General features: G+C 40.3%; 1 protein-coding gene across 3 annotated transcripts; it reads right to left on the bottom strand.

Annotated features, from left to right (window-relative positions):
- Positions 1-698: 698 nt before the first annotated feature.
- Positions 699-14347, bottom strand: LOC105285407 (neprilysin-4). Of its 3 annotated transcripts, none has more exons than XM_026974733.1 (16): positions 13847-14347; positions 13130-13241; positions 12834-13036; positions 9654-9802; positions 9077-9219; positions 8761-8999; positions 8341-8592; positions 6000-6202; positions 5737-5916; positions 4444-4655; positions 4124-4346; positions 3821-3997; positions 2588-2750; positions 2284-2493; positions 1351-1457; positions 699-1265 (listed from the first exon to the last, which is right to left on the bottom strand). In XM_026974733.1, the coding sequence occupies exons 2-16, from the start codon at positions 13234-13236 to the stop codon at positions 990-992; spliced, it is 2844 nt and encodes a 947-aa protein (XP_026830534.1). In that variant the 5' UTR covers positions 13237-13241; positions 13847-14347; the 3' UTR covers positions 699-989. The 3 variants fall into 3 exon arrangements, with proteins under 3 accessions (XP_026830534.1, XP_026830535.1, XP_026830536.1); XM_026974734.1 differs by having other exon boundaries at positions 4124-4238; positions 13847-14346; XM_026974735.1 differs by lacking the exons at positions 9654-9802; positions 12834-13036; positions 13130-13241; positions 13847-14347 and adding an exon at positions 9371-9599.
- Positions 14348-14979: the final 632 nt, after the last annotated feature.

Here is a 14979-nt window from a genome sequence, read left to right as displayed (position 1 = left end):
TTTGGACGGGTATGCTTCATGACCGGCTTATTGGTCCGTTCTTTTTACCTGACCGATTGAACGGAGAATCTTTTCGAAGATTCCTATCAAACGATTTACCAATTTTGATGGAAAATGTGCCACTGCAGTTTCGCCAAAACAGCTGGATACAGTTAGACGGTTGTCCATCGCACTATGCTAGACAAGTTAGAAACTGGTTAGACGAACATTGTGCTCATAGGTGGATTGGTCGAGGAGGACCGGTTTTCTGGCCTCCAAGATCGCCCGATTTAACGCCTCTTGATTTTTATTTATGGGGAACTTAAAAAATAAAGTTTACAGTACAGAAGTAATCTCGCTTGAAGATTTAAAGCAACGAATTACTAATTCAGTTACTGAGATGCAACAAAATTTTCAGGAATGTCGTACTGTAACAAATTCTGTACTACGTCGATGTCTAGCTTGTATCGATGTGCAAGGACAACATTTAGAAACGCGTCACTAAATCATTGCGTAGATAATTTTTATTTTCGTGAAAAAATCCGTTGTTACTTGTCTCATATTTCTTTTCAATATTGGTTTATAACTTTGTAATAAAGCGTTTCTAAGCAAACTCGATATAAGAATTTTTTCTTATTTCCACTAGTAGAATATGCTCCCGCAGTTTGTCGGCTAAAACCCGGGACACCCTGTATATGTAACAAAGAAGGCTGCTTATGTGCGTTGTAATTTACTTTATCTAATATTCTGTAAAAAACGATACAATCTTACAAACTCATTCTCTCTCTCTCTCTCTTTCTCTCTCTTACTAGTGGCTCTACGTTATACATATATTTATAAAATAATATACAAAGCGCGACGTGAACGCGTGGGGGATCGCAATATCAGCCGCTATTTTATACACTTAGAAGCCGCCAGAAATCTTAAGCAAAAAGCGTACTAAGTGATCCGCTTTTACGAGCTCCATATCGTAATCGGGATAAATCCTGCGGGCTGTTGTACGTTCGACATTACCACACCGAGCATTTGTTCACGGGATTCATGGGCGAACCGGGAGGACAGTTGAATACTTGGGCGAAATCCTTCGAATTGGAGAGCGTGCCGATCACTCGGAACTTACCGGGCGAGTGTACCGCCGTTTTCAGCTTGTTTCTCGTCGCTTCGGGACGCATGGAGCCGCACCAGACCTGAGCGAAATTCAGGAAAAACAATTGCTTGCCCGTCGCACTCATCCCGGGCAAGGTCTCGTCCTCCTCCTCGTTCAATCGCAGCCACTTCTCGTACGCCTGCAAAAGAAGGTGCGAATTCTTCAGTTGAGAGACTTCCAGGATCTCGCGTGAAGACTGAAGAGAAAATCGTCCGTGAAATTACTCGGAACGCTTGCTTGATGCCGCCGTTGTCCGCGATATTCTCCCCCTGCGTATTAATGCCGTCTATCTGCATACCAACTTCCGCAACAGTGTAGCGTGCATATTGATCTAGAATTGAAGAAGAGCGATCGCGAAATGAACCATGAACACATGCAAACAGTTAAAAATAAGGTAATTATGTACTTTAACGGACCCAGCCCCGATGACCTTGACCTTGACATATGTTGTCAAGGTCACCCTCCTGAGTGACCTTGAACAAGTTTTAGCCGTCGCTCGTTGTTTGTTAAAAAGTTATAAACAAAGAAAGTTTAATGATTTCGCACGAATTTTTAGCTGTCCACGTGAAGCAAAAACATGATAATGACATATATTACAAAGGTCACCTTCCCGAATAACCCGCACTAGGTTTTAGTCGTCGATCGTTGTTTATGAAAAAGTTATTAACAAAAGAAATTTCGAAAATATAGTAATTTTGAAAGAATGTTGAATATTGAAAGATACAAACGACGAATATGTATATGAACGAAGAAAGGAAAGTCATTTAAAGCAATGAAATGTTAATATATAGAATAGTTTCTTTTAATATAAGTACAAAGTATTCTTCACTTTAACCAAAAGCACAAACAGTTAAATACAAAGTATTCTCTGCTTTAACTTAACCTAACCTAACCTAAGCTAAAATTCCATCAAATATACTCTTTCGTAAACGTATATGGTATCGTAAAATTATGCTTTATTCATTAAACATTTTTGTTAATAACTTTTTAATAAACAACGAGCGACGGCTAAAACCTCTTCAAGGTCACTCAGGAGGGTGACCTTGAGGCAACATATGATGTCAAGGTCAAGGTCATCGGGGCTGGGCTCCGTTAAAGTACATAATTACCAAAAATAATGCTGATTGTTGGTCGAAAAAAAAATTATCTCCACGTACCGATAAGACATTGCGCCCGCTGATGGAAACCGTCGATCGCCTCGTCCTTCCACCACCTGTGGAGATTACCGTCCTTGTCGAACAGCCTACCCTTGTCGTCGAACCCGTGAGTGATCTCGTGTCCGATCACGACGCCTATTCCACCGTAATTCAAGCTCCGCGGGAAGAATCGGTGATAGAACGGGGGCTGGAGGATGCCGGCTGGAAACACTGGAAACGCAGAGCGGTTCAGGAAACGTCAACTTCCAGCTCGCGCGAGAAACGGGTAGCGAGTGTCGCACCCTTGAAGTGCGACTGAACTGACTTATCTGATTTTTGTTGCGGCTGTAATAAGCGTTCACGACTGCCGGGGCGGTGTTCCACAAGGTCTTGTTCACCGTGTTGCCCAGTCGGTCCTGTTCAACTCTCGTCAAGTGTTGCAGGATATTCAAAGTGTTCTCGAAGTATCTGTCCGGTTGGATCACAACCTGCATTAATCGTGTCAATGATTCTTCTCTGTTGCAGTTACTGTCCAGCTGTGTATCCTCATACGGTGAACATATACAGGGTGTTTCCTCTAACTGTAGCACTTAGAATATCTCTGCTTCCTTTGATGATATGAAAAAAGTCAAAGGACGAAAATTGTTCGATTCAAAGAGACTAGTACTCTGGTAAGAACATTATTTTTTTTAATGTGACCTTTCACAAGATATCAAGGTCATGAACATTTTTTTAAATGAGATGGACGAAATGATGTAGCTTGTAAAAAAACAAATTCAACCATACAGAATATGTTGACCTTCAAATGACTTTGAACCACAAAAATCACGTTTAGGAAAAGAAACTCTATTTATTGTACGTATAACTACAAAGATATAAGGTGTTGTCGGAATATCGCGATAAACTTCATTTGCACGGAACATACTCAACGAATCATTTCCTGATCGCTGGATTGGACGTGGTGGAAGAATTTCTTGGCCGGCTCGATCACCAGATCTTACGCCTCTTGATTTTTTTCTTTGGGGACACCTAAAAAATGAAGGTTATCGCGATATTCCGACAACACCTGAAGATATGCGAGAAAGAATTCGGCGTGCGTGCACCGCAATTACTCCGGAATCTCTCAAAAACGTAAAACAATCGTTTATTCATCGAATTCGAAAGTGTATGGAAGTAAACGGTGATCGTTTCGAACATCTGTAAAAAAGGTATATCTTTGTAGTTAGTTATACGTACAATAAATAGAGTTTCTTTTCCTAAACGTGATTTTTGTGGTTCAAAGTCATTTGAAGGTCAACATATTCTGTATGGTTGAATTTGTTTTTTTACAAGCTACATCATTTCGTTAAGGAAAATATACCATCTCATTTACAAAAATGTTCATGACCTTGATATCTTGTGAAAGGTCACATTAAAAAAAATAATTTTCTTTGAATCGAACAATTTTCGTCCTTTGACTTTTTTCATATCATCAAAGGAAGCAGAGATATTCTAAGTGCTACAGTTAGAGGAAACACCCTGTATATCTTAGCATACTTCATAAAAGGCATTTTATTACGTCTTTGTAGCGCTCATTCAACAGATGCGGCTGCAGGATGAAATCCGGATAACCGATCCTCAGCGACATGGCGTTTACCTTCTCAGTCGCCAGGCTCTTCGTTTCGTCGTCGATCCAGCTGGTTTTGTTCAGAAGCTCCCTGAACGATCGCTGTATCTCTTGGGTCATCGACAATGTCTTTTGATCGAAAGGTGTACTTGTAGTTAATGCGAAATGTATGCGTCTCATTTTATATTTTAATCGAAAAACAGATTTATATCTTGTTTCTCTCTAAATAATTGTAGGCTCTCGGGAAATACTCACGTCGTTCTTACTGTTCTCGTCGAAATACTTTTTAACAAACATCGAACCAACCGCCATACCCATGTTAGAATTGACCTGGGTTACGCAATTTTTCCATCTCGACGGCGCCTGCTCCCTACCGAAGAGAATGTAGTAAAATTTTTGCTTCACCTCCTGGAAACGATCGTCCAGGTTATTTACTCTGTGCCGCACGAATCTCCATAAAAGATAATTCGCCACTGTTCTGCGGAAGTAACGAATTATTCGTAACGCCTGTATCGATAATATAAAATATACACAGAGAGAAAGAGAGATCGCAAGATCCGAAAGATCTGGTGTACCTGGGTTGCGTCTTCGACAGTAGAACAACTAAATTCTGGATGTACTGTAGTGCGAAGACGACAACCGGCTCGGAGAAGTTCACCGGCCGCGCCTGGACGATTGATAAGTAACGTCGCCAATCGACTTGCGGCACGAGTGTTCTCAGCTCGCCCACGCTCATTCGCTGATACAGCTCCGAAAAGTTTCGTCTCTCGTCGGACGACGATGTAATCTGTAACGAGAATCGCAGATTAATTACAGAATCGCAACACACACCTGAAGAGAAAGTTTACACGAGGATATATTCCCAGTAAGCAAAATGTGTGCAATCTGCCAGCAGATTGGCAACAGATTACTGCAGAAGTTGATAGCAAATTGGCATCCGTTATGTCCGCGTTAGGATAGTGAGCCTGCTAACAGACTCTGACGGCAGATTGGCCGCAGAAACCGAGCAGGATCTGTTAACATTTGACGGCAGATTGACGGCAGAAACCGAACAGAATCTGCAGCTTTTGGCCATTCATATTTACGATATATCAAAGCATGTGTTTACTTTTAACACACTATAAATTGGCATTTTATATTACCATGTGTTAAAAGAACGCATTTGTTTGTTTGTTAAATTAAAGTACATTTGGCTTGATGTGTCTTTCTGACAGTTCGTTGCATAATCTCTCTCTTATTGTTAATTTATTCTAGTCTGAAGTCCGAATTTTGCTTTCGAACTTCAGATTGCTCGTGGCGTGCGTGAACTACATGGACGTTGTCCATGGGAGCCTCTGTGCCGCGAGTGCAAAAATTTACAGAAAAATTAATATTATCGTGCCAAGGCGCGTATATTAACTTATATAACCGTTAGGCTAAATCTTAACATCGAGTAAGAACTCGACGTGTGCACGCATAGCGGTGCGCAGCGAAAACACATATTCATAGCCGTGTAAATTTGAATACTGTCAAAAGCTGCAGATCCTGTTCGGTTTCTGCTGCCAATCTGCTGTTAGGTTCCGCGCGCGCAGATCGTGCTCGGTTTCTGCCGCCAATCTGCCGTTAGATTCCGCGTGCGCGAATCTTGCTCGGTTACTGTCGACAATCCGACTTCAAGCCATGTTTGCAGATTCTGCTCGGTTTCTGCCGCCAATCTGTTCTTAGATTTTGTGAGCAAGCTCTGTCACATTTCTGGCACCAATTTGTCGAATTAATCGTTAACAACAACTTCTGTATCAAATTTGTTGTCTTTTGGCTGGCAATAGTTGATAGCAGATAGTCGGCATCATCTGCTTTCGGCAGACTTGGCTATCTGGGTTAACACGTACCGTCGCGAGCTGCGTCTCGAACTCGATCAGCTCTTCAGCATGCACGGTCGCATTGTGCAAAGACGCACCGAGCAAAGTCGCGATCTTTATCAAGTAGTCCTTGTAGGCCTCCAAGTAAACCGCGTTGGCCGATTGGAGGAAGTAGTCTCTTGTGGGAAGCCCGAGCGAGGTCTGATCAAACTGCGAACACAATTCTTCTTGCCGACAAAAAGTTTCCTCGCGACGCAGAAAAAGGCGCAGAAGAAAATCATCGCTGCTGTTACCTGTATCACGTACTCGTTGCTGTTCTTGATATCCGGGCCGACCCATTCCGAGATTAATACGTCGTTACTGTACAATCGGAGCTGCGCGGTCAGCAGAAGCCAGTCGAATCCATCGGGATCCCAATCAGGCCTGAGAATCGGCCAGCCGCCAAGCTCGTCGAGAAGCTGGATAAGTGGTCGTTCCATACGTTGCTCCAAGATCTCTAGCCATATTTTTGTCGTGTCAAAAAACTCGCACGAATGTGCCCAGCAAACACAAAGTAACAGGTAATATAAATACAATATAACATACGTGTTGTGTAACAATTACATTGTTGAGTGGGAAATTATAACTAACATGTATATTACCTGTTACTTGTGTTTGCTGGGTGAGTTCAAATTAAGGGGGGAGCCTGCTTTAGAACGCTGAAAATAAGGTATATTTTACGAATTGTTTTTGGAGAAACTATACAGCGGATCATTATAAAACTTTGATGCATTTATTAGTACATGTTTAAAGATAAAAAAATTATTTTTTTATTTGAATATATCGCTTGTAGAGGTCGTCCTGGAGAAATCTTAGTGCAGCCGCGTCGCCGGCGTTGCAAATTGGTGAGCATTCTCCTGCCTCCAAATTTCGTCTAAACTGAAAAATTGAAATGTGTTCTCGTTATTTATGAATTCCCATCGTCGATGAACCAAAGAGAGAAGAAAAAAGTTGAAAAGTGCCAAAATGGTGGAGCTTAGAACACAAAAGTACGATTTTTAGGCAAAGTTTTTGAACTTTTTCATGCAAAAATAATTGTTTAACTTAATGTTTTTCTGAATATTAAAGGGTCATCGACGATGGGAATTCATAAATAACAAGAAAATATTTCAATTTTTCAGTTTGGATGAAATTTGGAGGCGGGAGAATGCTCACAATTTACAATGCCAGCTGCACTAAGACGCCTGCAGGACGACCTCTACAGGCGATATATTCAAATCAAAAAATAATTTTTTTGTCTTTAAACATGTACTAATAAATGCATCAAAGTTTTATAATGATCCGCTGTATAGTTTCTCCAAAAAAATTCGTAAAATTATACCTTATTTTCAACGTTCTAAAGCAGGCTCCCCCCTTAACGCGAACGTAGAACCCACGACGTCGGAATTATACAGGGTGAGTCACCTAACTTGACGACCTTACATTTAGAACGCTGAAAATAAGGTATATTTTACGAATTGTTTTTGGAGAAACTATACAGCGGATCATTATAAAACTTTTATGCATTTATTAGTACATGTTTAAAGATAAAAAAATTATTTTTTGATTTGAATATATCGCCTGTAGAGGTCGTCCTGGAGAAATCTTAGTGCAGCCGCGTCGCCGGCGTTGCAAATCGGTGAGCATTCTCCTGCCTCGAAATTTCGTCTAAACTGAAAAATTGAAATGTGTTCTCGTTATTTATGAATTCCCATCGTCGATGAACCAAAGAGAGAAGAAAAAAGTTGAAAAGTGCCAAAATGGTGGAGCTTAGAACACAAAAGTACGATTTTTAGGCCAAGTTGTTGAACTTTTTCATGCAAAAGTAATTGTTTAACTTAATGTTTTTATGAATATTAAAGGTTCATCGACGATGGGAATTCATAAATAACGAGAAAATATTTCAATTTTTCAGTTTGGACGAAATTTGGAGGCAGGAGAATGCTCACCAATTTACAATGCATTTATTAGTACATGTTTAAAGATAAAAAAATTATTTTTTGATTTGAATATATCGCTTGTAGAGGTCGTCCTGGAGAAATCTTAGTGCAGCCGCGTCGCCGGCGTTGCAAATTGGTGAGCATTTTCCTGCCTCCAAATTTCGTCTAAACTGAAAAATTGAAATATCTTCTCGTTATTTATGAATTCCCATCGTCGATGAACCAAAGAAAGAAGAAAAAAGTTGAAAAGTGTCAAAAAGGTGGAGCTTAGAACACAAAAGTACGATTTTTAGGCCAAGTTGTTGAACTTTTTCATGCAAAAGTAATTGTTTAACTTAATGTTTTTATGAATATTAAAGGGTCATCGACGATGGGAATTCATAAATAACAAGAAAATATTTCAATTTTTCAGTTTGGATGAAATTTGAAGGCGGGAGAATGCTCACAATTTACAATGCCAGCTGCACGAAGATGCCTCCAGGACGACCTCTACAGGCGATATATTCAAATAAAAAAATAATTTTTTTATCTTTAAACATGTACTAATAAATGCATCAAAGTTTTATAATGATCCGCTGTATAGTTTCTCCAAAAAAATTCGTAAAATTATACCTTATTTTCAACGTTCTAAAGCAGGCTCCCCCCTTAATCTACGGCGATGCTCCTGCCTACTTACCGTAATTCATGCAGCTCTGAAACAAATATTTTGCCTTCACCGTAGCGTCATCGGCGTCCAGCTTGCTCGGGATGGGATCCTCCAGCAATTCTCTCAGTACGGAATCCAGCGACTCCCTGAGCATCTCGAAGGTGTCGTAACCAGCTTTGTCCTTCGGAATCGGATTGCGCTTCGCCCAGTTGCCACAGGCGTACTGGTAGAAATCTTGGCATGGATCTGCACTCTTATCCATATACTTCAACATTATTCGAGCTACGTGGAATAAGCCGTTTTAATCTTCGGTGCATTGTTTTATTTTATGAATTATGTAGCAATGAAATTAATTACACAAGCGACGCCTTCAAAATACACATTTTCAGTCGTATTAAAATTTGGAGAGACGGAAGATGTTGAACATAATTCTCGTAACGTGGGGTATACCTCGTGCTTCTCTGATGCTCCTAACATTTCCCTCGCCTTTCCAGAACGTATGAAAGTCAGGCATTTCGTCATCATCGATCGTGTCGCCTTCAGCAGCTATTGACAACCACGCTTCCGTGTTATTGATGAAAATGGAAAACGCGTCACCCTCTCGAGTTCCCGCTGATTCCTCCTTCAGCCGTTTCTCGACGACTACGTCTTCGTATTTATCGTTAAACGACGTTGCTTCTCCTTCCTTTCTGAAATATTGAAAAATTCCATCAGAATCGAAAGATGATGAAGCAAATCGGAAAATTCGATATAAAGCATCACTGACTCGGAGTAATAATAGTCCTTCGTCTCGCTGCTCTCGTAATTATCATCAACTTCTACTTCTGGATAGTAGTCGCCTACGAAATTATCTAGTTCCTCATCAAGATCCCGCGTGTTATTACCCGCGATCGTGTCACCGTTCTTCACCTGCAAAGCATTTCAGTGACACTTGAAAGAATTCTTCGGTTAAAATAAAATATACCTCCAGCCTATCAATGTAACTTATGTCTGAAAGTGACACGGATTTCTTCAGCGTATCATTTTTCCTATTCGATTCTTTCCTCAAAGGGGAATTTACCGATCTACTGTTATCTAAACGGACACGCAACGAGGACATCGATCGATCATCCAGTCCGGAACCATCGCTCGGGCGGTTCTCCTGAAAAGGATCGCGTCGTCTTCGGAGATATTGCCGCTCGTTTGCGTGTTTGCGGACACGGAAGTAGAACAGGGAGAAATGGAAAGAAATATGAAATATAATAAGTAAATAAAAATATAGCAGAAGAAGAAGAAAGAAGCACTATTTATTAAAGAAACATCGACAACATCGATCGATTTGAATTTGCTTGGAAATAAAGTACCCTGTCGATGTCCCTTTTGCGTCGCTGGGGCGGTCGAGGCGGTGGATGCAGATCTACGGGCACAAAACTAGTTTTCATGTCGGAAACTATAACTCGATCCTCGTCTTCGATTTCCTCCGTCGTGTGCTCTACGTTACTGCGACTAGTAACTAAAAACGAGAAATTAGTCGTCTATAGACGTTGTTGAAGAATTGCGTGTATGTTACGTGGGGATTTCTTTGTTCCTATATTATAAAAATTAAAATAATGAAATTGCATCATTAATATGCAATTATATGCGATGCGATTTTCGCCTTTTTTAATAACATAATTCTGTATTTTTTGAGATACAATTTGATCGTTTTATTTCATGTGCCTCTGATCATGAAGACAAATGTTGACAGGACTGATTGGCCTCTTCTAGCATTACATAAAAAAGCTTAGCAACGTATAAGATAATTGCTTAACCGGGATCAATTTGGAACCTCTGTGAAGTTAGACCCCCTTCTTCAAACTTTGAAAAAAATAAGCACAGTTCTGATTGCCCCCCGAAGAGTTCTAGAGTTCTCAGTCCTTTTTAGAAAGAGTTCTGCCATTTAAAGTAACGAAAACACCATTTGAAACACCGGGGGGGCTAACTTCACGAAACTGAAAATTCAAACGGCTATAACTTTTTTGTTTTTAATTTTAGCGCTTTGAACCTTAAGAATAATTTGTAGAACTCTTTGGGGGGCCATCAGAACTCTCAATAGAACTCCGGATTTCCAAAAACAATTTCGGACCCAGAACTTTCAAAGTGCCAGAACTTTTTTGTTTTCGATTTCAGAGCATTGGTTCTTAGGGATAATCGGTAGAACTCATTGGGGGGCCATCAGAACTCTCAATAGAACTCCGGATTTCCAAAAACAATTTCGGACCCAGAACTTTCAAAGTGCCAGAACTTTTTTGTTTTCGATTTCAGAGCATTGGTTCTTAGGGATAATCGGTAGAACTCATTGGGGGGCCATCAGAACTCTCAATAGAACTCCGGATTTCCAAAAACAATTTCGGACCCAGAACTTTCAAAGTGCCAGAACTTTTTTGTTTTCGATTTCAGAGCATTGGTTCTTAGGGATAATCGGTAGAACTCATTGGGGGGCCATCAGAACTCTCAATAGAACTCCGGATTTCCAAAAACAATTTCGGACCCAGAACTTTCAAAGTGCCAGAACTTTTTTGTTTTCGATTTCAGAGCATTGGTTCTTAGGGATAACCGGTAGAACTCATTGGGGGGCCATCAGAACTCTCAATAGAACTCCGGATTTCAAAAAAAATTTTCAGACCCAGAATTTTCAAAGTGCCAGAACTTTTTTGTTTTCGATTTCAGAGCATTGGTTCCTAGGGATAACCGGTAGAAAATGTTTTTAATAATTCCGCAGTTCTGTTGACAATTCTGTTAGCCCCCCGAAGAGTTCTAACGATTATCCTTAATACTCGATGCGCTCAAGTCGAAAACAAAAAAGTTCTGGCAACTCGAAGTTGCAGAGCCCGAAAATTTCTAAGTCCCACAGGTCGAAACTTTTTTTAATAATTCCGCAGTTCTGTTGAGAATTCTGGTAGCCCCCCGAAGAGTTCTACCGATTATCTTTAAGAACCAATGCTCTGAAATCGAAAACAAAAAAGTTCTGGCACTGAAAATTCTGGGTTCGAAATTTTTTGGAAATCCCGAGTTCATTTGAGAGTTCAGGTAGCCCCTAGAAAAGAGTTCTAACGATTATCCTTAATACTCGATGCTCTCAAGTCAAAAACTAAGAAGTTCTGGCACTTTGAATTTTTTCTGGGTCCGAAAGTTTTTTTTGGGAAATCCGGAGTTCTGTTGAGAGTTCGGATGGCCCCCCAAAGAGTTCTACCGGTTATCCCTAAGAACCAATGCTCTGAAATCGAACACAAAAAAGTTCTGGCACTTTGAAAGTTCTGGGTCGGAAATTGTTTTTGGAAATCCGGAGTTCTGTTGAGAGTTCTGATGGCCCCCCAAAGAGTTCTACCGATTATCCCTAAGAACCAATGCTCTGAAATCGAAAACAAAAAAGTTCTGGCACTGAAAATTCTGGGTTCGAAATTTTTTGGAAATCCTGAGTTCATTTGAGAGTTCTGGTAGCCCCTCGAAAAGAGTTCTAACGATTATCCTTAATACTCGATGCTCTCAAGTCAAAAACTAAGAAGTTCTGGCACTTTGAATTTTTTCTGGGTCCGAAAGTTTTTTGGGAAATCCGGAGTTCTGTTGAGAGTTCGGATGGCCCCCCAAAGAGTTCTACCGGTTATCCCTAAGAACCAATGCTCTGAAATCGAAAACAAAAAAGTTCTGGCACTTTGAAAATTCTGGGTCCGAAATTTTGTTTGGAAATCCGGAGTTCTGTTGAGAGTTCTGATGGCCCCCCAAAGAGTTCTACCGATTATCCCTAAGAACCAATGCTCTGAAATCGAACACAAAAAAGTTCTGGCACTTTGAAAGTTCTGGGTCCGAAATTGTTTTTGGAAATCCGGAGTTCATTTGAGAGTTCTGATAGCCCCTCGAAAAGAGTTCTAACGATTATCCTTAATACTCGATGCTCTCAAGTCAAAAACTAAGAAGTTCTGACACTTTGAATTTTTTCTGGGTCCGAAAGTTTTTTGGGAAATCCGGAGTTCTGTTGAGAGTTCGGATGGCCCCCCAAAGAGTTCTACCAGTTATCCCTAAGAACCAATGCTCTGAAATCGAAAACAAAAAAGTTCTGGCACTTTGAAAGTTCTGGGTCCGAAATTGTTTTTGGAAATCCGGAGTTTTATTGAGAGTTCTGATGGCCCCCCAAAGAGTTCCACAAATTATTCTTAAGGTTCAAAGCGCTAAAATTAAAAACAAAAAAGTTATAGCCGTTTGAATTTTCAGTTTCGTGAAGTTAGCCCCCCCGGTGTTTCAAATGGTGTTTTCGTTACTTTAAATGGCAGAACTCTTTCTAAAAAGGACTGAGAACTCTAGAACTCTTCGGGGGGCAATCAGAATTGTGCTTATTTTTTTCAAATTTTGAAGAAGGGGGGCCAACTTCACAGAGGTCAATTTGGATTCATCACAATATAATTGAAGTATCAATATGACCGACAAAATAGTTTTCTTGGTAGCGACTAGTAATAGGAGAGCTCTCGCTTGTTAATGCAATTTTAATTATTCAGAGACATCAAACTTACTCCAGAAAATGTCATTCTCTACGTTCTGCTGATCCTGCTCCTGCACATTGTAGGTGGAAAATATGCGCGAAACCGAGACTTTGGATGTAGCTTGATATCGCGATAAAGCAATCAACACTATAGTAATCGGCAATAATACGGCGGGTATTAGGAGCATCAGTTTCACTCGAAAACGCCGTGCCTCACTTCCACCAGTACACCATCTGCATCGTAGAAGAAATTCACTCGTTCAAAAAAAATACAACTCGTTCTCAAAGTGTTTAAGAGACGAACGATGTTAAGAAGATTCAACGCACTTGAGTCTACCAGTTTCTTTATTGATGGCCAATCTACACGACGGACACGGTCCGCCGCTAAAGAAATCATCATCATTGAATTGATTGAAGCTATTACTGCTTCGCATCTTCTCTGAAAGCACACACAATTCGCTGGTCTAAATATCAAATACATTTAACTATTTTTAATAAATTAGACCGAAAAATCAAATGAGTTTTTTTTAAGTTCTAGTTTCCGGATTGAGGCCACGTTATTTGTCACTTTGGCTCCGAGATGAATATATCAGGAGGTAAAAAATTACCTGACATAGTATCGCCTCCTGAAAAAGTGAACTAAAATATTCATAAGAGATCAGAACCAAAATAACAAAAACGTGACTTCAACCCGGAACTGATAGCAGTGCTTTTAAAGTGCGCTTCTTGTTCAATTCATAAAAAATGACCGAACACTTAAAGATTAGTAAATTTAATGAATTATTGAAAATGGCAATGAAAACGTTGCACCGAGATATCGAAAGAAATTCGAATGTATCAAACGATTCTTGGATCTTTACAAAAAAGAGAGATAAAAAAATGTCACACTTCACGCGATAATTTCCGTCCTCGGAGTCTTCTTTTTACTTTTTCCTTGATAGTAAACTGGTCATTATTGAGTCAGTATCACGGGGAAAATAACTGACCTTTGAGAACAAAAGCGGACTCGCTTCGCGATAATAAGCTTTCGATTGTTCAACTCACTCTTGCGTGCGATACAATTGCTTAATCCCCAACTCCTGACCCACGAATCACAAAAGCAACTTGTGCCCTTAGCGTCGCGCAAGATTTTATCTGACGCCAAGGGATAACGGACTGGACGTTAAACGCGCGTCGAAGTCGAGGAAGCCGGGCAGATTACGCGCGCCCGAACCAGGGCTCGAGCGTTAATGGAGCGAGTCGAGTGCTTACGTATGAGAGCGAATCTGCCAGGCGACATTTGTACTGGGAGTAATTTACATACGTAAGGTCGCCCCGTGCAACGCTCAATCGCGAGAGTAACGATCAAGCCGAGAGGAGACGCACGGCTTTGTAAGCGCACGCACACGGGGAGAGCGTTTTACGCGCTCCTTACGTCGAGTTACTCGTCAATCGACCCTAATAACTTGCAGTTATCGTTCAATAACACGATATGCCGTATTCCACATTCTACGCGCGTTATCGAGTCCGCTGAGTCTCGCTGCGGCCGACCGATTCCATTCCCCGTTCTAGCTCCTTCCAGCATCCGCGCGAGCACGCGAGCACGTTGCGCCGTATAAAAGTACACCCTCAGAAAGGATTTCTGATAACAAAACGAAAAATATTCTTGACTAATTTAATCGTATTACAAGTATAAAAAGTATGAAAATCAAACAATTTTTAATTTAAATCAGTAATTTCTATTCTTCTCTCTCGAATTAAATAAGATTGTCTTACTGTCTCGAGACAAGAGTAACATGTACACATTTATGCTTATATATTCTTCTATGTAGAATAATTTGATATTAGCGCCACTTTATAGTAGGCTTTGTCGATGTCGACGCATCATTTTCTCGCAGTCGCTCGTCGACTCGGCGCTTCTGCGTCCTTTATTCGGATAAAACGGCCAATATTTATGTGTTGCAATCGAAAATCGGGAAAGATTTACAATGAATAAGTGCAATACTCTACAAGAAATATTAAACGATATGGAAATGTAAGTAAGTATGTACAATATACTTACTTGAGAAATAAGATTCGAGATAAGACATTTCCATATCTTTTAATATTTCTTGTAGAGTATTTATTGTAAATAACAGAAACACTTTCCCGATTTTCGATTGCAACACATAAATATTGACCGTTTTGTGCAGATTCTA

This window comes from Ooceraea biroi, chromosome 13 (assembly GCF_003672135.1).
Source record: "Ooceraea biroi isolate clonal line C1 chromosome 13, Obir_v5.4, whole genome shotgun sequence".
Classification (NCBI taxonomy): Eukaryota; Metazoa; Arthropoda; class Insecta; order Hymenoptera; family Formicidae; genus Ooceraea; species Ooceraea biroi.
Note: the sequence above shows the minus strand (reverse complement) of the source record. Positions and strands in the feature narration are given on the sequence as shown.